This window comes from Mesoplodon bidens (assembly GCF_964165515.1).
Source record: "Mesoplodon bidens genome assembly, chromosome: 1".
NCBI lineage: Eukaryota > Metazoa > Chordata > Mammalia > Artiodactyla > Ziphiidae > Mesoplodon > Mesoplodon bidens.
The window spans coordinates 63697985-63722649 of NC_138176.1; the positions used below are offsets into that span (position 1 = coordinate 63697985).

At 41.8% G+C, this 24665-nt stretch overlaps 1 protein-coding gene across 1 annotated transcript in view; it reads right to left on the reverse strand.

The window, feature by feature from the left end:
- The window catches only part of BST1 (bone marrow stromal cell antigen 1), a gene marked incomplete at its 5' end in the record, with an annotated part of 28708 nt that extends 16458 nt beyond the window's left edge, over window positions 1-12250 (reverse strand). The window contains 6 exons of the mRNA XM_081249570.1: window positions 1087-1179; window positions 1743-1819; window positions 4667-4749; window positions 8411-8546; window positions 10720-10846; window positions 12057-12250. Of these exons, the coding sequence (XP_081105696.1) occupies window positions 1087-1179; window positions 1743-1819; window positions 4667-4749; window positions 8411-8546; window positions 10720-10846; window positions 12057-12250 (710 nt within the window). The remainder of the gene's footprint in view (window positions 1-1086; window positions 1180-1742; window positions 1820-4666; window positions 4750-8410; window positions 8547-10719; window positions 10847-12056) is intronic.
- Window positions 12251-24665: the final 12415 nt, after the last annotated feature.

A 24665-nucleotide genomic window follows, 5' to 3' on the forward strand; every position in this document is an offset into this window, starting at 1 on the left:
GATATGGGGATATATGTATACGTATAGCTGATTCACTTTGTTATACAGCAGAAACTAACACAACAATGTAAAGCAATTATACTCCAATAAAGATGTTTTAAAAACAAAAGATTCAAAGGACTATCTTTCTCTGATAGATACATTAAAACAACAAGCAAGCATAATATCTAGACAAAAAGCAACTTCTCACAGAAACAAGAAAAACAATACACATTGTTTTTCATGCAACAATAAGTATAAGTTGTCTTCTGGGAAGAGAAGAGCAGATTCTGGTATGACTATGTAATAAGTCATTTGCAAATTTAATCTACTGCCCAAGAGAAAAAAATATCACTCATTATATGGTGAGTCTTAGGGGGTCCTGGCGGCCTGAAATGGGGAACTTGCTAAGATTCATCCAAAACATTATTTCAATAACACGTCCACTCAATGCTTTCCCCAATGTAGCTTCAATGCTCTGAAGGACAGGGTCCCAGCTGCTTCTGAAGCACCATCATTCACGGCTGCACAGCTTTTACCAGGCTTGGCCTTATTGGCTTGTCTCTGAGCCAACTGGGTTTCCTTTTTTTATCTTTAGTTTTGCCAGCAGTGCCCTTTGTTGATGAGAAGGATGAGTTCAAGTTTGCATTGATATCTGAGCTGATATAACCACTTGAGTTGGTGGCTTCCTAGAAAAATATGGATCATAAAAATTTCCTTAGCCAGTTATTTGAGACCCAGCTGCGAAACTGGTTGTTCTCTGAGAAGAACGTCTTCATTACATGGTCCATGAGTCCATTCTGTGAATTCCCAGTGAGGCCTTTGAGCTTTAAATGACCAGGGAGAAAAACTGGCTTTGACCTACACAAATGACCTACTCAGAAAGGCTGAGAGGAGTATCTGGATAGAGGAGGTTTTCTCTCTGGGCTCAGGACTGACTCATGGCATTTCCAGAAAGTCAAGCCTTTGCCTTTCTCTGCCCACCACATTAGAAACAGAGAAGACTGTTGATTCCCCAGAAATGTAAATGTAAATCAGACTGGATCATATCACATCCAAGAAAAGCATGTTTGCACAAAGATCATTACCAGTAGCACCATAACTTACACATTGGATCCCCCGATTTCATGCATAACCCAGATCTCAATGCGTGTGATTTTATCCTTCTGTAAGTGGGGAATTTCAAAATCTGCAAAAAACCTGAGAAACAGGAAAGACATTTCTTAAAGTCCTAAAGCAATATGATACTGTTCCCATATCAATGTTAGTTGACTTACACATTACTTTTGTTTTAAAGCTTTGAGGGGGGGCACTTTTTAGCTTTAATTTTTAGGTTACTTATTTCATTCAGGCATTCATCAGCTGTTAGTGGTATAAATGTACGGACATAGTTCTGATCTCCAGGCCATTCAATTGTTTTTCTCTACCTGATCTTACAGAAGCAAGCATTAGACTGGGGATGTGGATGATTCTCTTAAGCCTCCATTAAAAACAACTAAAGGGCTTCCCTGGTGGTGCAGTGGTTGAGAGTCCGCCTGCCGATGCAGGGGACACGGGTTCATTCCCCGGTCCGGGAAGATACCACATGCCACGGAGCAGCTGGGCCCGTGAGCCATGGATGCTGGGCCTGCACGTCTGGAGCCTGTGCTCCGCCGCAATGGGAGAGACCCCAACAGTAAGAGGGCCGTGTACTGCAAAAAAAACAAAACAACTAAAAACACATTTTGGCATCTTTGTCTTACATGTTGGTGCTATATTCTTACCCTTTTACAGGATAGGCTCCTGTTGGCTCTGAACCATTCAGCATGACATAGATCACCCCAGAACTATCCTTTGCATACTGCAAAAAGAAGCAAGCATTTTGAGTAAGCTAAGATGTCATTTTTAAGCTATGAAATGGTCAACTGTTTTTTAAATTGACAATTTTCAATACTGGCAAGGATGTGATAAATTTGGTGTTTCATAGAGCCAGAGGGATGCAAACTGGCATATCTTGGGAAGCAAATTGCATTGAAATGTCAAAAACGCAGTAATTCCATGCCTGGGAATCTACCATTATAAAATAATGCAAACTAGTATCAGATTCCAGCATTGTATCAGCTGGTGTACACTAGCTTATGCTGGCATTACAAGCAACCTCAAAATCACAGTGGCTTTAAACAAAAAAGATTTATTTCATGCACACACTACATGTTTATCACAAGTGTTTGGATTTGGGGTTTGGGTTTTGCTCCATATGTCCTTGCTCTGGGACCCAAGCTGATGCAGTCTCCACAACTGCAGAGTCACTGGTTATCAGGAAAGGGAGAAGAAAGTGGCAAATCACAGACCAGTTCTTAAAGGCTTTCACCCAGATGTCACACAGTCATTCCTACACACATCCTATTGGCCAGTGTAAGTCACACGTAAATAACTTCAAGAGACAGAATGAGTGCAAACCACATGCTCAGAAGATGAGCCAGAAATACTTGGTAAACAGCACGAAGGATCACCTGGTGCACAGAGATGTGCACAAAGATGTATATTGCAGCATGGTTTGTAACCAGTCTAAAACAGTCAACGTCAACAACAGGGAAGGATAAGTCAATTATGGCACTTTCATGTCTGAAATATTACCCAGCCGTTAATAAAAGTCTACAAAAGATATGCAATAACATAGAAAGTGCTTACATTCAAAGCAAAAAGCGAGACTAGGTGGACAGAGCATGTGCTTCACTCTGTTAAAAATAAATAGGCAGAAGTCCTGGAATATTAGTCAATATTCTCTGGACCTGTCTGTCCCTGAAATTCCCAAGGGACAGACAGGTCCAGAGAAGTTCCCAAATCTCCAGTTGAGAACACTACTGTTGCATATAATTTCCCTGATAAAACGTTTATTCTAGTGTGAAGCCGGGTCGGGGGGCCGGCAGGGAGTATCACGCAGCTCTGTGACACATGCCCAGCAGAGCCATGCCGAATGCCAGCCGCAACAAAGCAACAAGGTACCCCATGCCACGCCTGTCTCAGATTGCTTCCAAGTAGGCTAACAGTCTCAGTTAAATCTGCAAATGTCAAGGTCTGATGACCACTATTTGCCCTTAGGTAGCATGAATATGGATGATTAGTTTTCTTATTTATACTTTCTATAATTTGTCATTCTCTATCCTGAGCAGTTATTACGTTGATAATAAAAATTTTTTTCCATTAAAAAATGCATGCAGATACAGTGAGGCTCTATGAAGTCATGGTCAAAAATTTGGTTTCTGGCTGCTGCACTTAGTAGCTGGGTAATAAGTCTGATCAAGTTTCTTGGCCTCTCTGTGCCTCATTTTTCCTATCTGTAAAACAAGGGTAATAAGAGTCCCTACCCCATAGGATTGTAAAGATCAAATCACTTAAAATAATACTTAACATTTATTGAATACTTCTTTGCTATAGTTCAGACCCTCTCCTCATCACTATACTATACTACCTCTCCTCATGTTCAGACTATCCAGCATATTCTAAGGGCTCATAAAATGTGGGCATGATTATTGGATTATTAGATTCCCATTCTAGAGTTGAAGGAAGTATAAGATGGTGGCTTCCAGCACACTTTGAAGTTGGGCAGATCTGCTGGGGAGAATTTTTTTTTTTAACATATAATGTTGACATCACCCCCAAGTTGATGTTGTGATCCCATGTTCAAGTGATGATGCATCCACAGCCTCCCACTCCTCACTGAGGGTCTCGGGCAGCTCACTGCCAGCTGCCTGGAGCCTGTACTCGAAGCAGAACCTGTGGGGAGTGGGCTTGGATGGAGGGCTCCGACCGGAGCTGGCAGGAGAGCACAGGAATAAGAATGCTTCTGTCTGGAGCGGGCCCTCTGCTTAGTTCCAAACTGCAGCTGTGGTGGAGGATTTGACCAAAGTCTCGCTCACCCTGATTAACAGTGGACCCAGTGAACACCTGGTGATCCAGAGCAGGAAGTAGGACCAGAAGAGACACAGAGAGCCCTGAAAGGAGCTTGGTGGCAGTGGGTAGAAGGACCTGACATCCACCAGCCTTCTAGTCAATACAGCTAACTGTTAATTGTTGACTTGCTTTGCTCAATAGTTGAGCTAAGGACTGCACCCTCTTTATTTGGAATCTTTGGTCTAACGCTGGTGACAGAAAATGTAAGCTGTAGTCACTGGCATGTTATAGCTACCGATAGCTATCATCAACTGTGGTGACAATACCCTCTGGGAAACAGACCCACATTTAGGGGAACATTTCTTTGTCTCCATCTTATCCCTGGTCTCCTTTTGCCTCCTCTTCAGTTCATATCAACCTTGTGCACATCTCTGACGCCCACATCTAGATCTTAGGGGTCCCAGGCTCTCCTATAAAGCAGGGGCTACCCCACTTCACACCTCAATCAGAATCACATTGATTTGAACTACTAACAACAACCACAACACCAGAGTAATAACGACTGTTTAATACCTTCTTCTGGAGCTAACATTCAGAATTTTTTCTCTGTACCAGGCATTGCATTAAGCATTTTAGCTTGTTAAATCCTCACCCCTTTATGGAGCATAGAGCGTGAATCAGAATGTTGCAAAGGTAGAAAATGAGACTCACAGAAGTTTAGTAATGACCCAATGGCCCAGCCTCTGAACCCTTCTGTACCCTGTTCACAGATCCCACACCTGCTCAGTCACCCAGCCAGCCATCCCAGGATTACCTGGATAGATGCACTTTTCCAGTAAGAATCCACAGGATTGTTTTCACAATCTTCTGATGTAGGGCAGGATTGGTAGTCGAGTCCTACAGGGAAAACAGACAAACACATTTTATTTCAAAGGTTACATCAAGGAAGAATTAATTGAAAATATTTGCTGGCTCCGCAAAATATACTGAAACTCATTCTACATAATGTGTATGGGCTTAACATTCATAGTTCTGCCCACCCAGTCCACAAGGAGCCTGGTGAGGAAGCACCCAACCCCTGATACAAAGACATTTGTCATTGTGCTCGGCACAAATGTGAGGAAAGCAGAGAACTAAACAGCTGGGTTAATTCTCTACTGGAGCTCTAGCAAGTGACATATACATACATACATATATATATATATATATATCCAAAAATTATATATAATAATATTATATTATACATTATATCCATATTAAAAATTATGTATTAAAATTTATATTTATTACATATATAACTTTTTTTTTGCATTGTTGGGAGAAATGCCTTCTCCAGTTAACCCAGTTCTTAGAAGTAAATACAAGAAAAACAGACAAAGAAAGTAACAGTCCTTAACCAGAAAATAGAAATTTTATAACATTTAAAATATTGGGCTTCCCTGGTGGCGCAGTGGTTGAGAGTCCACCTGCCGAAGCAGGGGACATGGGTTCGTGCCCCGGTCCGGGAGGATCCTGCATGCCGCGGAGAGGCTGGGCCCGTGAGCCATGGCCGCTGAGCCTGTGCGTCCGGAGCCTGCGCTCCGCAATAGGAGAGGCCGCAACAGTGAGAGGCCCACATACCGCAAAGAAAACAAAACAAACAAACAAAAATCTATAGAAAATGTTAAAATGTATTACATTTAAAAGAATTTTAAGGACAAAATTCAGCAGATATATAATGGGATTTGTTCCCCATTTACTCAATAAAAAAGGAGAAAGTGCTAACTGACAATTCGTTCCAGGGAGAACGAAGCAGGGCAAAATGTGAACTTCTTGAAAGGAAACACATGGAGCTTCCTTGCTCCCTCTGGGTGCACCAGCATCTCGATGTGCTCACCAACTTGGAGGCTCCCCAAACCCCATCAGAGAGGGGTTTTTATGGAGATTTCATGAAGTAGACATGATGGATTAAATCACTGGTGATTAACTCAATTTCCAGTCCCCGGCCCTTCCCAGAGGACAGAGGATGGGGCTGAAAGTCCCAACTCTCTAATGATGCCTCTATCTTTTTGGTGACCAGCCCGCATCTGAAGCTATCTAGGGGCTCCCAACCACCAGTCATCCCATTACCATACAAAAGACACTCATCACTCCTCAGGGTCCAAGGGTTTCAGGAGCTGTGCGCCAGGAACCGGGGGGACCAAGACCAAGTATTAATTTGTATTATACCACAGTCTCCCTCCCTTCATGATCTTTTCATCTCACCCTTCCTCCATTCTCCCTCACCCTCTGTAGGATCATCAAACTGAGGCTTCCTGGTCACAGTCCACTGGAAGAATGGCCATGTCCATTTGATCTGCACCCTATCATGCTTCCCATCTCATGCAAAGTGGAAGTCAGCATCCTCACAATGTCCTGTACTGTCCGGCCCTCCTTTATTCCTCTAGCCTCACAGTCTACTACTTGCCTCTTCACTTACTGCCTGCCTTTCTGTTCCTTAAATATGCCATACACACTCCCACCTCAAGGCCTTTGCACGTGCTATTCCCTCTGTCAGGAAATGCTCTTCCTCAAGTCCTTTAGGTCTTTGCTCAAACGTCAGCTTCTCAGTGAGGCCTTCCCTGGGCCTGTGTAAAACTGCAATGCTTCCCTCTCCCCTCCTCACCAGCCAGCACTCCCTACCCTCTTTTCCCTGCTTTGTTTTTCTCTGTAACCTTTATAATCTTATGGCGAATTATATGTATATGTTTTTACTTGCCTGTTGATGGTCTTACCTCCACCCCTGCCCCTATAATGTAAGGATGAGGTATTATTTTCCTGGTTTATTCTCTGTTGTGTTCCCAGTGCTTAGAAGAGCAAGGACTGGCACGGAGGAGGTACTCTACAAACTTTATAGATGGATGAATGAATGGAGGAGCAAGAAACAAAACTGAGCTTAGGTTAATTTTTTTTTTTTTTTTTTGGCCACACCTCACGGCATGTGGGATCTAAGTGACTCCAATACCCAGGGAGGAAGAACGTCCAGTCTTCACGAAGGGACCACCTCCCCCCAACCGCTTTCCTTGCTGGCTTTCGTCCTGCTCAGCCTTCAAGACTCATCCAGATCAAGAGCCGCCAGGAAGCTTCCCGAGGCTCTGGTCTATGCCGGTGTCTCCCTCTGCTACTCCCTAGCTCTGGGTCATTCCCACCTCAGAGCACACCTCTCTGCACTCACAAAACTACATGTTTCCTGAGGGCAGAGACCGCTGTTATCACCAGCTCCTAGCGTGGGAGTTGATGAATGAAGAGCGTTTTCCTTACTATCAGGCCAGCCCCTGTGACTTTAACTTTCACTGTGATTTTGCCAACTACAAAATTGCCACTTGCCATCTACCTCTACAAGGATTAAATCATGAGCCGCTGCAGCCGCTGACCTTCAACACCCCCTGAAAGGAGTTCAAGGTGGAGATCAGGAATGAGGCACTCTGTGCTGTGGGAAAAACTGGCAGAGCAGGTCTTTAGATAGTTAAATAGTTTCAGGAGAAGATTTTATGAGCCCAAGTCTTGCATCTCCTCCTATTTAGGAAAGTACTAAAATCATTAACGGTGACATCTGTTCCTTGTGACTAGCAGGAGGTCTCTGCCAAAATGTGTGCCTGGGGCTTCCCCGGGCTTCCCTGGTGGCGCAGTGGTTGAGAGTCTGCCTGCCGATGCAGGGGACACGGGTTCGTGCCCCGGTCCAGGAAGATCCCACATGCTGCGGAGAGGCTGGGCCCGTGAGCCATGGCCACTGAGCCTGCACGTCCGGAGCCTGTGCTCCACGACGGGAGAGGCCACAACAGTGAGAGGCCCACGTACCGCAAAAAAAAAAAAAAAAAAAAAATGTGTGCCTGACTTCACACACTCACCCCCTTCACTAAAATCGTACATAACAGTGACCCTTCCCCCCTACCTCTTTGGAGCAGTTTCTCAGAGCTACCTGAAGTGCTGTCTCCCGGGCTATAGTCCTCATTTTGCCCTAAATAAAGCTTAACTCTCAGCTTTCACGTTGTGCACTTTTTTTTAAGTCAATAATTTGAATCTCAAAATATCTGCTGGCGGCCTGGAGCAGCTTCAGAATCAGTGAGAAGAGGGGAGAATCCTGGCCCTAGCTCTTCAAGTCATTTAACCTCCCAAAGCCTCAGTTTGCCCCTCTGGAAAATGAGGATAGTGAGAGTCATGCAGGACTCTGGAGTCAGACTCTGACTTTCCTGTTTACACACTGTGCGATCTTGAGCAAGTTTCTCAGTCTTGCCGTGCCTCACTTTCCTCGTTTGTCAAAATAGAAATCAGGATAGAACCTATCCCATGGGGCTGTTGCAGGGATTAAATGAGTTAATATCCATAAAGTGCTTAGAACAGTACCTAGCAAAAGATAGATTCTCTTTCTCTATTATCATTGTTATTATTTAATTATTATTATGACCACCTTACCTGAGAGGATTTGAGGGGGGCGGAATCCAAAGAGATAAAAAATGCATATGAAAGCACTTAGCACAAATGGCAAATGCATAGTAAATAGGAACCCTGACTTTTCTTGTGATTCGTGCAGAAGTCTTACCAGAGGCATTTTTCTGTCGACACCAGCTCAAGAAATCTCCAACCGTGCCATACAGAACATTGCACAGTGGCATAAAGCGGCGGCCGTTCTCCGCATAGCTGGTGACAAGGAGGTGGTTGTTTTCCCAGAACAGGGACTAAGGAAAAACCAACACAAAATGAAATCAAAACAGATTTCTTCAGGCACAGTATCATCAAGACAAGTCAGGCCAAGCATTTCTCATTCACCTTGGACTTGCCTCACAACTGAACCTTCTTTGTTTTTGGCTTTAGTTACCCATTCAGAGAGTGCTACCAGCTCTCTTCTCTTTATTCCAAGGGTATCATGCAAATGTTAGTGAAATATTTTCCCAGAAGAGAAAAAATATAGATACATATATACATATATATTTTTTCTAGTAGTTAAAAAATTATAGATAGATTTTTTTTTAATCAAGGGACCTGGGTTCAAATTTTGGGTCTGTCATATACTAAATGTGTGATCTTGAGCAAGCCATGTAATCTCCCTGTGCCTCAGTTTCCACATGTGGAAAATGGGGAGCATGAACCCTTTCTCTTCTCCCAGAGCTGTGGTTAGGATGATATGCAACCACAAAATGAATTCCTAAAGGGTAAAGTGCCTCAAAAATACATTACTTTTATATTATACTTTATAGTTTCCACTATGAAGTTACAATGTTTTCACATAATAATAATACAAATAACAATATCCCCCTCATCATGCCATCAGATCCTCAGTATTCCAACCAGCAATCTCTGTCTAGACTGGATGCTTCCCAAGGGCAGAGGCTGTTTTGTTCCCTGTTGCATCTGAAAGGCTGAGAACAACACCTGGTACATGGAATTAGCTGAGTATTTACTGAGTTTATCAACCAAAGTCCATGAGAAAGGAGAACAAAAATAACAGCTCCCCTTTTTACTGACCAAGAGGCTGCAAGGTTCAAAGGCAACATATACTCAAAAATCATGTTTTCAGCCTATTATGCATTTGAACCTCCCAGCTCCATTTACCTGCCTTTACAAATGAAAAAAATCAATGTTAAGATGTTTTCATTTGTAAACATCAATGTTACATGGCTTTACGATGAAAAAATCAAGTTAAGAATTTGTGTCAACCTATTTACAATAGCCAGGACATGGAAGCAACCTAAGTGTCCATCAACAGATGAATGGATAAAGAAGATGTGACACATATATACAGTGGACTATTACTCAGCCATAAAAAGAAACGAAATTGAGTTATTTGTAGTGAGGTGGATCGACCTAGAGTCTGTCATACAGAGTGAAGTAAGTCAGAAAGAGAAAAACAAATACCATATGCTAACACATATATATGGAATCTGAAAAAAAAAAAAGGTTATGAAGAACCTAGGGGCAGGACAGGAATAAAAATGCAGACGTAGAGAATGGACTTGAGGACATGGGGAGGGGGAAGGGTAAGCTGGGACGAAGTGAGAGAGTGGCATGGACATATATACACTACCAAATGTAAAATAGATAGCTAGTGGGGAGCAGCTACATAACACAGAGACATCAGTTCAGTGCTTTTTGATCACCTAGAGGGGTGGGATAGGGAGGGTGGGAGGGAGACGCAAGAGGGAGGGGATATGGTGATATATGTATATGTATAGCTGATTCACTTTGTTATAAAGCAGAAACTAACACACCATTGTAAAGCAATTATACTTCAATAAAGATGTTCAAAAAATTTATGTCAAAAATATGTCCTTCATTAAGAAAAAACGAATTTATGTCAGAGAAATAAAAATGGTATCTAACTTTCTTTAAACTCAAGGTACTGTTCTAAACAAGCAATTTACATAGATGTTCTCATTTACTTTCACTGTATTAGTGCTTAGAGTGCAGACAGAATACAGACATGTAAACCACATGATTATATGTTAACCAGTTTCTTCAAGAAACTGGTCCTGAATGGATATAATCTTAAGACCTGTTAAGAGGAGGGATTGGTCTCCTGGGAGGATACTGACATAGAGGGTTTTCTGAAGTACTAAAGGTTCAGGCCTTTGGAGCCAGTTAGGATGGAGATTGTTCAGAACTGGCCAGGTGCAGAGGCCCCGTGGGAAAGGGGTGGTGACGCCCTGATGTTCTTGGGTTTCTGCACTGACTTCTTGACTTAGGAAAGTTCCTTCTGCCCAGGACAGGCAGGAGACCCAGGAGCACCGTTGAAGACAGAGCCACTTTCCCACCAGAGAGCCTGGCGCACTTTGTGAGTTGGTTGCTTGGCCTGGACACTGTCTGTCTCTATAGAGACAGAGTAACATTTTACCGAGGTGAAGGTAGAGTTACCTTGTCTCTGGGAATGGAGTGCCTGGAGAGGTTAATAAAAAGATCGTAATCTGAGGGAAGCACAGAACAGGGATCCTTATCCAGCACCAATTTAAAGGCTTCCCAGATGGCTGTGCAGTTCTTGTCCCTGCGGAAAAGTACAAGTTTAAAAAAGAAAAAGAAGAAGAAGAAGAAGAAAAAAAAAAGACCACATTCCAGTGTGATATATTTCCGTTTCTCTCTCCAAGTTTTTTACTAGTGATTTTGTCAAATATCAACTCTGCAGAACTGGGCATACAAAAAAGACAGGAAATTGTCATAACTCTTGCATTAACCCCAATTCAGAAGAGGAAGAACAATAACTTTGGTGATGGATTTAGAAATCTGAAAGTGGAAGTGTCTTTCAGAGGTGCAACACACATTTCTTAGAACTTAAAACAGGCTCACAGAGACAGCAGAAAATGCACAGAGCTAGAAGGTGACAATTCCAGTAAACCACATGGTCTGCCAGCTTCAGGTGCCCCTTCATTTAGACACAGGTCCATCCTGGGGTTGGGGGCCAGGTGAGATCAGGCAGACATGCAAGACCTTGTAAGGTCAGGAGTGAGCACCGAGTGTGGAAACAGACTGCTCCACCTCCTGCTAAGGCAGAAAGTATGACTTCCAGTGTCTGCTGCAACTCCTTAAGTCCAACCTAGCTTTCCAAAACCATTTGCCACCCCATTTGTAACATTTCTTATGCTGGGTGGTAACATGGGTGTTCCCTGTATTATTTTCCATTCTTTTTTATTGGCCTAAAATCTGTCACAATAAAAACAACTGGCACAAGAGAGGGACTTTATGAAAACAGAAAATATGTGTCCAAGGAAGGAACAAAAATTAGTAAGAAGCACAGTGCTGGCAAGAGAGGTTCAAACTTTAAAAGTCCTCTAAATTAGAAGACCTGAAATTTGAATTCCCAAAGTACCTGGACTCGGGGAATTCCAGCTGGAGACCATATTCCTGGGTCTGATGGGTTCTGGTTAACCTTACGCTGGCTGTCGTCCAAACTCACCGCTACATAATCCTCATCCACTCCCCAACATCCGCTTCATTTTTACACACATACACACACACACACACACACACCCTTCACCTCCAGACCCCACCCAGTGCACCCTCCCCAGTAGATTCCCCATCCTCCTTCCCTCTCCCCCCTCCCCCTCCCCTTCCTCTCCCCCTCCCCTTCCTCTCCCCCTCCCCTTCCTCTCCCCTCCCCCCTTCCTCTCCCCTCCCCCTCCCCCTCCCTTTCCTCTCCCCCTCCCTTCCTCTCCCTCTCCGGCTCCCTCCCCAGCTCCCTCCCCAGCCGCCGCGCTCACCGCAGCTCGGGGCTCAGCACCGCAATGTACTCCGCGCAGCGGCCCAGGAAGATACTCTGCAGGTGCGGGACGGTGCCCTGCCCGCTCCAGCGCGCGTCTGCAGCGCCTGCAGCGCCCGCGGCCGGCGGCAGCAGCAGCAGCAGCAGCAGCGCCGGCAGCGGCCGCCCGGACCGCGCGCACCCCCGGGCTTCCATCGCAGGCACTTTGGGGGTGCCTCCCGGACTCGCCTCCTCCCGTCGCGCTGAGGTGGCTCCCCGAGCTGCCGCTGGGCAAGATTCTCGCCCTAACGGAACCCGCGCTCACTTGCTGTCTCTCTTTCTACTTCAGCTCCGGGACTGAGTTGGGACATTACCGGGGGCAGGACTATTGCCCTTGGCTAATCTCGGCCGGAGTCCACCCTAGAGGCCCAAAGAGGAAGCAAGGTTGGAGAAGGGGTGAGGCGAGTACAGTCCCCCGAAGGAAGATTTTTCTGGCTTCAAACTATGACAACTTTCACAGACACCCTCTTTCTCACTGGCTAATGATGAGTGGACGGTGTTTGTTTTCAGGAAATAATAACCACAAAAGCTAATATTTATTGAGCTGTTACTATGTGCCAACCACTTTACAAGCATAATTTTCATTGCCTTTTCACAGTATCCCTCCAAGCTAGGTTTATCACTCCCATTTACAGGTGAGTGAATTCAGGGAAGTTAAGTAGCTTGTCGGAGGTCACAATCTCCCTTCCAGATAGATGCAAAATTCCAGAGACAATCAGTGTAGAGATCTGAGATTAACAGACGTCACTGGAGGGCCAAGTCCTCTGTTCCTACGGTAATGATAGCTCTGTGCCTGGCAGACGTGATAAATGTGGGAGGCCCGTGAGAGGCAGGGTGGAAGGTTCTGGAATATTTTATTTTAATCTCTCTTTTCTATTTTTAAAGTTTATAACCAAAACTCTCATTGTCCTGTCCAGCCCCTCCCTAACTTGAGTCCACTTTCCAGAAATAAGCATTTTAAATTATTTCAACAGGTTTTTTTTTTTCCTGGCATTTACTCCCACATTTCCAAATAATATGTCTGTATGCCGTTTCTTGATGTTTCCATTTTGGATAGTATTCTATGACTTCCCACAACATCAAAGGAAATTTTATCTTTAACCCCACATATCCTCAAAAGGCATCCTTCTGTACCCTTCATTGTCCAAGTCTTTTTATCAAAAGCTTTAACTCAGTAATCAGCGTTTATGTTATTATGACTTGTGAATATTATTCATGGCTGAGTTGTAGTATTCTATGATTCTGTTTCCTTTCTTGTGAACTTCATGCTTACCCTAGAGATAATAATAGTCTCCCTCCCACCATCCCCAACCACTGGCTTATTTGTTTGTTTGTGATATTATATGTACACTTATGATTATGGTCAAATTCTCTACAAGACATGTAAATCTTTCAATGCATTTAAAAGCATCAGTCAATATTTCAGGTGCTGTGTGTGATTTCTTTCTCTCTCTCTCTCTTTTCTTTTTGTTTCTTGGAAACACCCTTTTTTGTCCAGCTTACTCTCCCAGTCTGAGATTACTGCTCTCAACGTGCTGCACAGTTGTCTTGCAGTGGCCCAGGAAGATGCCTGTTCTTGTCTCTCCTGGATTGATGCCCTGTTTCCTAGATCCCATGTCTAGAGCACACCTTCCAATAGCTTCTTTTTTTTTTTTTTTTTTTTTGCAGTACGCGGGCCTCTCACTGCTGTGGCCTCTCCCGTTGCTGAGCACAGGCTCCGGATGCGCAGGCTCAGCGGCCATGGCTCATGGGCCTAGCCTCTCCACGGCATGTGGGATCTTCCCGGACCAGGGCTCGAACCTGCATCCCCTGCATTCGCAGGCAGATTCTTAACCACTGCGCCACCAGGGAAGCCCTCCAATAGCTTCTTGAGAAGATGGCATAGGGGCTAAATCTTTTGAATTTTGCATAATAATGTAAAATGTCATTATTCTACTCTCATGCTTGATTGAAAGTTTGGTTAGAGAGAATTTTAAGTTGCAAATCATTTTCCCTCAAAATTTTGAAGGCAGTGCTCCAGTGTTCTCTGATTTCTGTGTTACTATTGAAAAATCTAGAGCCCTTTCCCTAATCCTGTTTATTTGACCTTCTCTCTGGAAGTTTTTAAGATAAATCTCAAGAGTATGAAATTTCAGAGATGAACTTGAGAGCAAGTAATTTCCATTCATTGTGCTGACAGCTCTAGGAAGGATGTTTCCAAGAAACAAAAAAAAAAGAGAGAGAGAGACAGAGGGAAAGAAATCACACACACACCACCTGAAGTACTGACTGATGCTTTTGAATGCATTGTGAGATTTATATGCCTTGCAGAGAATTTAACCATAATCATAAATGTATGTAGAATACCAATCAAACAAATAAGCTGAGGGGGAGGGGGAGGGAGACGATTACTACCTCTAGTTAAGCAAGTTTATAAGAAAAAAATATATATAGTCATATAATTCTCTAAGCTCAGCCATGAATAATATTCATAAGTCATAATAAAGTAAATGCTGATTATGAAACAGGAGGGAAGGCGGCAGGGGACAACCTTTGAAACAATGACATAGCCAGAGGAAGTGACATAAACTGATTAGAACCAAATGGGTCCAAGATGACAACTAAGTCAAATTCCATTAGACCCTGAGCCTCAGTATATGCTCACTGTAACACATCAGCAAGCTAAATGACACACCCACAGGTGCCATGACAGTTCCAAGGCCAACCATAAGGATCAAAAAGTGGGCGGTGGCCCAATTCCTGGATATCACCGCCCCTTCCTGAACCAGCTGGAATACTCCTCCCACTCATTAGCCTATGAAATTACCCACCCCTATAACCCCATACTCTGGTGCCTTTCTCACCTTCTGAGATGGCCCACACTCTGTCTGTGGAGTGTGTTTCGCTCTGAATAAATCTGCTTCTTACCTATCACTCTGTTTCTCACTGAATTCTTTCCACACTGAGACACAAAGAACATGAGCCTCAGTAAGTCCAGACACCAGGTGAGTGATTCTAATTAAAACAATGTGAGTTTGAGTCCCAAGCAGGGTTTTGGCCATGTTCAAGTCCCGGCCGCGTGGGTTCAAGTCGCAATCTGAGGTGCACGGTTTCAAGTACTGCTTTAACATTTATATCCAGAAAATAGAAAGAATTCAACAACTCAAAAATAAGAAGGGCTTCCCTGGTGGCACAGGGGTTGAGAGTCCGCCTGCCGATGCAGGGGATGCGGGTTCGTGCCCCGGTCCGGGAGGATCCCACATGTCGCAGAGCAGCTAGGCCCGTGAGCCATGGCCACTGAGCCTGCACGTCCGGAGCCTGTGCTCTGCAACGGGAGAGGCCACAACAGTGAGAGGTCCGCGTACTGCAAAAAAAATAAATAAATAAAATAAGAAAAACAACCCAAATTTTTAAATGGTATCTGCTTTTAAAATAGTTGAGCAGATACCTCACCAAAAAAGACATTCCACTACTAGGTATTTACCAAAGAGAAAATGAAAATGTCTGCCCAAAGATTTATACATGAAATGTTCATAGCAGCTTAATTTATAGTAACACCTAAACAATGCAAATACCCAACAAGAGAAGAATAAACAAATTGTGATATAGTCTACAATAAAATACTACTAAGCAGTGCAAAGGAATGAACTACTGATACACTGAAGAATGTAAAAAAAAGTATATGCTAAATGAAAGAAGCTAGATATAAAATAATACACACTTTATTATTCTCCTTACATGAAGTTCTAGAAGGAATAGGATGCTGATATACAGAATTGGGGGAAAAGAGATTTCAGATGGAACCAATTGCCTGAGCAAATACAGGATAATGGAAAGCATGGGGCTTCTCCTGAAAATGGTAAAATTTTATTTTGACTAATAAATAGGGTACAGGTTGAGACTTGACAAAATAAGTTAGGGTCATACCTTTTTTTTTCTTTTTGCCACGCCTAGCAGCTTGCAGGATCTTAGTCCCCTGACACGGGATTGAACCCATACCATCGGCAGTGAAAGCACGGAGTCCTAACCAAAGGACCTCCAGGGAATTCCTAGGGTTATATATCTTTTTTTCTTTTTCTTTTTTTTAACATCTTTATTGGAGTATAATTGCTTTACAATGGTGTGTTAGTTTCTGCTTTATAACAAAGTGAATCAGCTATACATAAACATATATCCTCATATCTCCTCCCTCTTCCGTTTCCCTCCCACCTTTCCTATCCCACCACCATATATTATATCCTGAAGACTTTGGACACAATAATAGTTTGAACTTTGTGCCCTTTTTCTTTTTTTTTTTTTGAATTTTATTTTATATATTTTTTTATACAGCAGGTTCTTATTAGTTATCCATTTTATACATATTAGTGTATACATGTCAATCCCAGTCTTGCAATTCATCACACCACCACACCCTCCCCCTGCCACTTTCCCTCCTTGGTGTCCATACATTGGTTCTCTACATCTGTGTCACTATTTCTGCCCTGAAAACTGGTTCACCTGTACCATTTTTCTAGGTTTCACATATATGCGTTAATATACGATATTTGTTTTTCTCTTTCTGACTTACTTCACTCTGTATGACAGTCTCTGGATCCATCCACATCTCTACAAATGACCCAATTTCGTTCTTTTTATGGCTGAATAATATTCCATTCTATCTATGTACCACAACTTTATCCATTAGTCTGTCGATGGGCATTTTGGTTGCTTCCATGACCTGGCTATTGTAAATAGTGCTACAATGAATATTGGGGTGCACGTGTCTTTTTGAATTATGGTTTTCTCTGGGTATATGCCCAGGAGTGGGATTGCTGGGTCATGTGGTAATTCTATTTTTAGTTCTTTAAGGAACCTCCATACTGTTCTCCATAGTGGCTGTATCAATTCACATTCCCACCAACAGTGCAAGAGGGTTCCCTTTTCTTCACACCCACTCCAGCATTTGTTGTTTCTAGATTTTCTGATGATGGCCAATCTAACTGGTGTGAGGTGATACCTCATTGTAGTTTTGATTTGCATTTCTCGAATAATTAGTGATGTTGAGAAGCTTTTCATGTGCATCTTGGCCATCTGTATCTCTTCTTTGAAGAAATGTCTATTTAGGTCTTCTGCCCATTTTTTGATTGGGTTGTTTGTTTGTTTAATATTGAGCTGCATGAGCTGTTTATATATTTTGGAGATTAATCCTTTGTCCGTTGATTCGTTTGCCAATATTTTCTTGCAGTCGGAGGGTTGCTTTTTCATCTTGTTTGTAGTTTCTTTTGCTTTGCAAAAGCTTTTAAGTTTCATTAGGTCTCATTTGTTTATTTTTGTTTTTATTTCCATTACTCTAGGAGGTGGATCAAAAAAAGATCTTGCTGTGATTTATGTCAGAGTGTGTTCTTCCTATGTTTTCCTCTAGGAGTTTTATAGTGTATAGTCTTACATTTAGGTCTCAAATCCATTTTGAGTTTATTTTTGTGTATGGTGTTAGGGAGTATTCTAATTTCATTCTTTTACATGTAGTTGTCCAGTTTTCCCAGCACAACTTATTGAAGAGGCTGGCTTTTCTCTATTGTATATCCTCGCCTCCCTTGTCATAGCTAAGTTGACCATAGGTGCGTGGGTTTATTTCTGGGCTTTCTATCCTGTTCCATCCATCTATATTTCTGTTTTTGTGCCAGTACCATATTGTCTCGTTCACTGTAGCTTTGTAGTATAGTCTGAAGTCAGGGAGTCTGATTAGTCCAGCTCTGTTTTTTTCCCTCAAGACTACTTTGGCTATTTGGGGTCTTCTGTGTCTCCATAATAATTTTAAGATATTTTGATCTAGTTCTGTAAAAAATGCCATTGGTAATTTGATAGGGATTGCATTGAATCTGTAGATTGCCTTGGGTAGTATAGTCACTTTCACAATGTTGATTCTTCCAATCCAAGAACATGGTATATCTCTCCATCTGTTGGTATCATCTTTAATTTCTTTCATCAGTGTCTTATAGTTTTCTGCATACAGGTCATGTGTCTCGTTAGGTAGGTTTATTCCTAGGTATTTTATTCTTTTTGTTGCAGTGGTAAATGGAAGTGTTTCCTTAATTTCTCTTTCAGATTTTTTATCATTAATGTATAGGAATGCAAGACATTTCAGTGCATTAATTTTGTATGCTTCAAATTTACCAAATTCATTGATTAGCTCTGGTAGTTTCCTGGTGGCATCTTTAGGATTCTCTATGTATAGTATCATGTCATCTTCAAACAGTGACAGTTTTACTTCTTCTTTTCCAATTTGTATTCCTTTTATTTCTTTTTCTTCTCTGATTGCCATGGCTACAACTTCCAAAACTATGTTGAATAACAGTGGTGAGAGTGGACATCCTTGTCTTGTTCCTGATCTTAGAGGAAATGCTTTCATTTTTTCACCATTGAGGATGATGTTTTGCTGTGGGTTTGTCATATATAGCCTTTATTATGCTGAGGTAGGTTCCCTCTATGCCAACTTTCTGGAGAGTTTTGATCATAAATGGGTGTTGAATTTTGTTAAAAGCTTTTTCTGCATCTATTGAGATGATCATATGCTTTTTCTTCTTCAATTTGTTAATATGGTATATCACATGGACTGATTTGCGTATATTGAAGAATCCTTGCATCCCTTGGATAAATCCCACTTGATCATGGTGTATGATCTTTTTAATGTGTTGTTGGATTCTGTTTGCTAGTATTTTGTTGAGGATTTTTTGCATTAATATTCATCAGTAATATTTTTCTGTAATTTTCTTTTTTTTATATATCTTTTTCTGGTTTTGATATCAGGGTAATGGTGGTCTCATAGAATGAGTTTGGGAGTGTTCCTCCCTCCGCAAATTTTTGGAAGAGTTTGAGAAGGATGGGTGTTAGCTCTTCTTTAAATGTTTGACAGAATTCACCTGTGAAGACATCTGGTCCTGGACTTTCGTTTGTTGGAAGATTTTTTTTAATTTATTTATATATTTTTGGCTGTGTTGGGTCTCCGTTTCTGTGCAAGGGCTTTCTCTAGTTGTGGCAAGCGGGGGCCACTCTTCATTGCGGTGCACGGACCTCTCACGATCGCGGCTTCTGTTTTTGCGGAGCACAGGCTCCAGACGTGCAGGCTCAGTAGTTGTGGCTCATGGGCCTAGTTGCTCCGCGGCATGTGGGATCCTCCCAGACCAGGGCTCAAACCCGTGTCCCCTGCATTAGCAGGCAGATTCTCAACCACTGCACCACCAGGGAAGCCCCTGTTGGCAGATTTTTAAGCACAGTTTCAATTTCATTACTTGTGATTTGTCTGTTCATATTTTCTATTTCTTCCTGGTTCAGTCTCGGAAGGTTATACCTTCCTAAGAATTTGTCCATTTCTTCCAGATTGTCCATTTTATTGGCATAGATTTGCTTGTAGTAGTCTCTTAGAATGCTTTGTATTTCTGCAGTGTCTGTTGTAACTTTTCCTTTTTCATTTCTAATTTTATTGATTTGAGTCCTCTCCCTCTTTTTTTTGATGAGTCTGGCTAATGGTTTATCAATTTTGTTTATCTTCTGAAAGAACCACCTATTAGTTTTATTGATCTTTGCTATTGTTTTCTTTGTTTCTATTTCATTTATTTCTGCTCTGATCTCTATGATTTCTTTCCTTCTACTAACTTTGGGTTTTGTTTGTTCTTCTTTCTCTAGTTCCTTTAGGTGTAAGGTTAGATTGTTTATTTGAGATTCTTCTTGTTCCTTGAGGTAGGCTTGTATTGCTATAAAATTCCATCTTAGAACTGCTTTCACTGCATCCAATAAGTTTTGGATCATCATGTTTTCATTGTAATTTGTCTCTTGGCATTTTTTGATTTCCTCTTTGATTTCTTCAGTGATCTCTTGGTTACTTAGTAACGTATTGTTTAGCCTCCATGTGTTTGTGTTTTTTACGTTTATTTCCCTGTAATTGATTTCTAATCTCATAGCACTGTGGTCAGAAACGATGCTTGATATGATTTCAATTTTCTTACATTTACTGAGCCCTGATTTGTGACCCAGGATGTGATCTATCCTGGAGAATGTTCCATGTGCACTTGAAAAGAAAGTGTAATCTGCTGTTTTTGAAAGGAATGTCATATAAATATCAATTAAATCTCTCTGGTCTATTGTGTCATTTAAAGCTTGTGTTTCCTTATTAATTTTCTGTCTGGATGATCTGTCCATTGGTGTAAGTGTGGTGTTAAAGTCCCTCACTATTATTGTGTTACTATTGATTTCCTCTGTTAGCATTTGCCTTATGTATTGAGGTGCTCCTATTTTGGGTGTGTATATATTTATAATTGTTATATCTTCTTCATGGATTGATCCCTTGATCATTATGTAGTTTCCTTCCTTGTCTCTTGTAACATTCTTTATTTTAAAGTCTCCTTTATCTGATAAGAAATTGCTACTCCAGCTTTCTTTTGATTTCCATTTGCATGGAAAATCTTTTTCCATCCCCTCACTTTCAGTCTGTATGTGTCCCTAGGTCTGAAGTGGGTCTCTTGTAGACAGCATGCATATGGATCTTGTTTTTGTATCCATTCAGCAAGACTGTGTCTTTTGGTTGTAGTGTTTAATCCATTCACGTTTAAGGTAATCATCGATATGTATGTTCCTATTACCATTTTCTTAATAGTTTTTGGTTTCTTTTTGTAGGTCCTTTTCTTCTCCTGTGTTTCCCATGTAGAGAAGTTCCTTTAGCATTTGTTGTAGAGTTGGTTTGGTTGTGCTGAATTCTCTTAGCTTTTGCTTGTCTGTAAAGCTTTTGATTTCTCTGCCAAATCTGAATGAGATCCTTGCCAGGTAGAGTAATCTTGGTTGTAGGTTCTTCCCTTTCATCACTTTAAGTATATCATGCCACTGCCTTCTGGCTTGTAGAGTTTCTGCTGAGAAATCAGCTGTTAACTGTATGGGAGTTCCCTTGTATGTTATTTGTCGTTTTTCCCTTGCTGCTGTCAGTAATTTTTCTTTGTCTTTAATTTTTTCCGATTTGTTTACTATGTGTCTCGTCATGTTTCTCCTTGGGTTTATCCTGCCTGGGAGTCTCTGCACTTCCTGGACTTCAGTGGCTAGTTCCTTTCCCATGTTAGGGAAGTTTTTGACTATAATCTCTTCAAATATTTTCTCAGGTCCTTTCTCTCTCCCTTCTCCTTCTGAGACCCCTATAATGTGAATGTTGTTGTGTTTAATGTTGTCCCAGTGGTCTCTTAGGCTGTTTTCATTTCTTTTCATTCTTTTTTCTTTATTCTGTTCCACAGCAGTTAATTCCATCATTCTGTCTTCCAGGTCACTTATGTGTTCTTCTGCCTCAGTTATTCTGCTATTGATTCCTTCTAGTGTATTTTTCATTTCAATTATTGTATTGTTAATCCCTGCTTGTTTGTTATTTAATTCTTCTAGGTGTTTGTTCTTTAATTCTTCTAATGTCTTGTTAAACATTCCTTCCCTCTTCTCGAGCTTTGCCTCCAATCTTTTTTAGAGGTCCTAGATCATCTTCACTATGATTATTCTACTTCTTTTTCTGGAAGGTCGCCTATCTCCACTTCATTTAGTTATTTTTCTGGGATTTTATCTTGTTCCTTCATCTGGTACAAAGTCCTCTGCCTTTTCATTTTGTGTATATTTCTGTGAATGTGGTTTTCCTTCCACAGGCTGCAGGATTGTAGTTCTTCTTGCTTCTGCTGTTTGCCCTCTGGTGGATGAGGCTATCTTAGAGGGTTTTGCAAGTTTCCTGATGGGAGGGACTGGTGGTGGGTAGAGCTGGCTGTTGCTATGGTGAGCAGTGCTCAGTAAAACTTTAATCTGCTTTTCTGCTGATGGGTGGGGCTGGGTTCCCTCCCTGTTGGTTGTTTGGCCTGAGGCGACCCAACACTGGAGCCTACCCGGCTCTTTGGTTGGGCTAATGGCAGTCTCTGGGAGTGCTCACGCCAAAGAGTACTTCCCAGAACTTCTGCTGCCAGTGTCCTTGTCCCCACCGTGAACCACAGCCGCCTCCCACCTCTGCAGGAGACCCTCCAATACTAGCAGGTAGTCTAGTTCAGTCTCCTATGGGGTCAGTGCTCCTTCCCCTGGGTCCTGATGCACACACTACTTTGTGTGTGCCCTCCAAGAATGCAGTGTCTTTTCTCCCAGTCCTGTCAAAAGTCCTGCAATCAAATCCTGCTAGCCTTCAAAGTCTGATTCTCTAGGAATTCCTCCTCCTGTTGCTAGACCTCCAGGTTGGGAAGCCTGACATGGGGCTCAGAATCTTCACTCCAGTGGGTGGACTTCTGTGGTATAAGTGTTGTCCAATTTGTGAGTCACCCATCTAAGAGTTATGGGGTTTGATTTTATTGTGATTGCATCCCTCCTACCACCTCTTTGTGGCTTCTCCTTTGTCTTTGGATGTGGGGTATCTTTTTTGGTGAGTTCCAGTGTCTTCCTGTGAATGATTGTTCAGCAGTTAGTTGTGATTTCGGCGCTCTCTGAAATTTGTGCTCTTGAACATCAAGAGCTTTCAATACTTTCTGAACTTCCTTATTTAAAATTTTGTCTTGTTTGTTGGTTGGCATTTTTGGTTGCTTGAGGATGAAACAAGAGATATCATGAATTTGAAGTTTTTAGAACAGTGTTTCATAGTGTCTCTCAATGAATGTTTCAAATACTTATCAAGAGCTTGTTTGTTCCTTGTGTTTATTTTGGGTTGTGGTAAGCTGAGTAATAGCCTCACAAAGATGTCTGTGTCCTAGTCCCCAGAACCTGTGAATACATTACCTTACATAGTAAAAGGGACTTTGCAAATGTGATTAATTTAAGGATCTTGAGATGGAGAGATTACAATGGATTGTCTGGATGGGTCCAATGTAATCATAAGAGAAGGGCAATCACCCAGAGAGGTGATCATACAGAGAAGGCAATGTGATGATGTAAGCAGAGAGATATTTGAAGGTGATTTGCTGCTTGCTTTGAAGATGTGAGGCAGGGCATGCAGGCAGACTCTAGAAGCTTGAAAAAGTACGGAAACAGATTCTTCCCCAGAGTCTGCAGAAGGAACAAACCCTGCTAACACATTGACTTTAGTCCAATGAGACTATCATCGGACTTCTGACCTCCAAAAGAGAATAAATTTGTGTTGTTTTAAGCCATTAATATTGTGGTAATTTGTTACAGCAGCCGTAGGAAAGGAGTACAGATTTTGGAATCTGAAAGTATCCCTCTTTCTGCCTCCCTTTATCCTCAGTTCCAAGACTGAGTTTGGGACATCATTAGCACAGGATTATTACTCTTGGCTAGTCTTGGCCAGAGTCTGCAAGGAGGCTGCCCCAAAGAAGAAGCAAGATTTGAGAAGGGGTGAGGTGAGTTCAGTCATCAGAAGAAAGATGTTTTTCTAGCTCCAAACTATGGCAACTCTACTGTAACAAATACTAAAAATATGAAAGTGGTTTGGAAGTGGGTAATGGGTAGAAGTTGCAAGAATTTTGAGGAACATGGTGGAAAAGTCCTAGATTGCCTTGAACAGACTGTTAGTAGAAATATGGGTGTTAAAGACTGCTGGTGAGGTCTCAGAGGAAATGAGGAACATGATTTGGGAAACTGGAGGGAAGGGGGTCTGTTATATAATGGTAGAAAGCTTAGAGTGTGTCCTATAATTATACAGAAAACAGAACTTGTAAACAATGAATTTGGGTATTTGTTTGAGATATCCAAGCAAAATATTGAAGGTGTGACCTGGTTTCTTCTTGGTTGCTTTTAGTAAAATGTGAGAGAGGAGCGGAGAGAACTGTTACAAAAAGGAAACAGAATTTGATTTGGGAAAATTCTCAGCCTACACAGATTGCAAACAATCCTGAAGTTAAGAGATCCACTGCCAGGAAAGCATGCTCTGGAGAGTTAGCCAATGATGTAGTTGCACAGCTTTTTTTTTTTTTTTTTTTTTGATGAAAAATGTTTTCAATTGTAATAAAATATACATAAAAGTTATCATCTTAACCATTTTTAAGTGTGGATAGACTTTTGCTAGTACTTGGAAAGTATAAAAGGTTAGCACATTCAAGTACATAGAGGGCTCTTTGAAGGGGTGTAAGACTCAGAAGCCAAAAACAGATGAAATTATTCAGGAAAGATCTGTGGAGTAGCCTGTTTTTTAATAAAGTGAATCTCCGTGACCCACAAAGTTTTTGAGAATGCTATACCAACAGAAACATTGTCAAGTTGGACTAAAAGGGACAGAGGACAAAAATGAAAAGACTCTCAAAGTTCTACAGGCAGAAAACATGCTGAGAAAAACTACTCAGTGGCAGACATGTGTTATTCTTCATGAAAAAGGATGATTCCAAGGGTGGAAAGCTCCAAAGAGCGGAACCAGGGGTCTAGAGGGCAGAGGCATGAGCCATCTAAGTTATTTCCAGGCTTTGAAATTTAATGGAGTTTGCCTAGGTGGACTTCAAAAGTGATTAACTGACTCTTTTTCTTCATTTTCTCCCTTCTTGAATGAGAATGGATCTGTTGCCCTATGCATGTCCCACCACTGTATTTCTAGAGCACAAACTTGCTTTCTAGTTTCACAGCTCCACAGGTAGAGGATTTTGCCCCAGGACACATTACATCCAGAACTGCACCC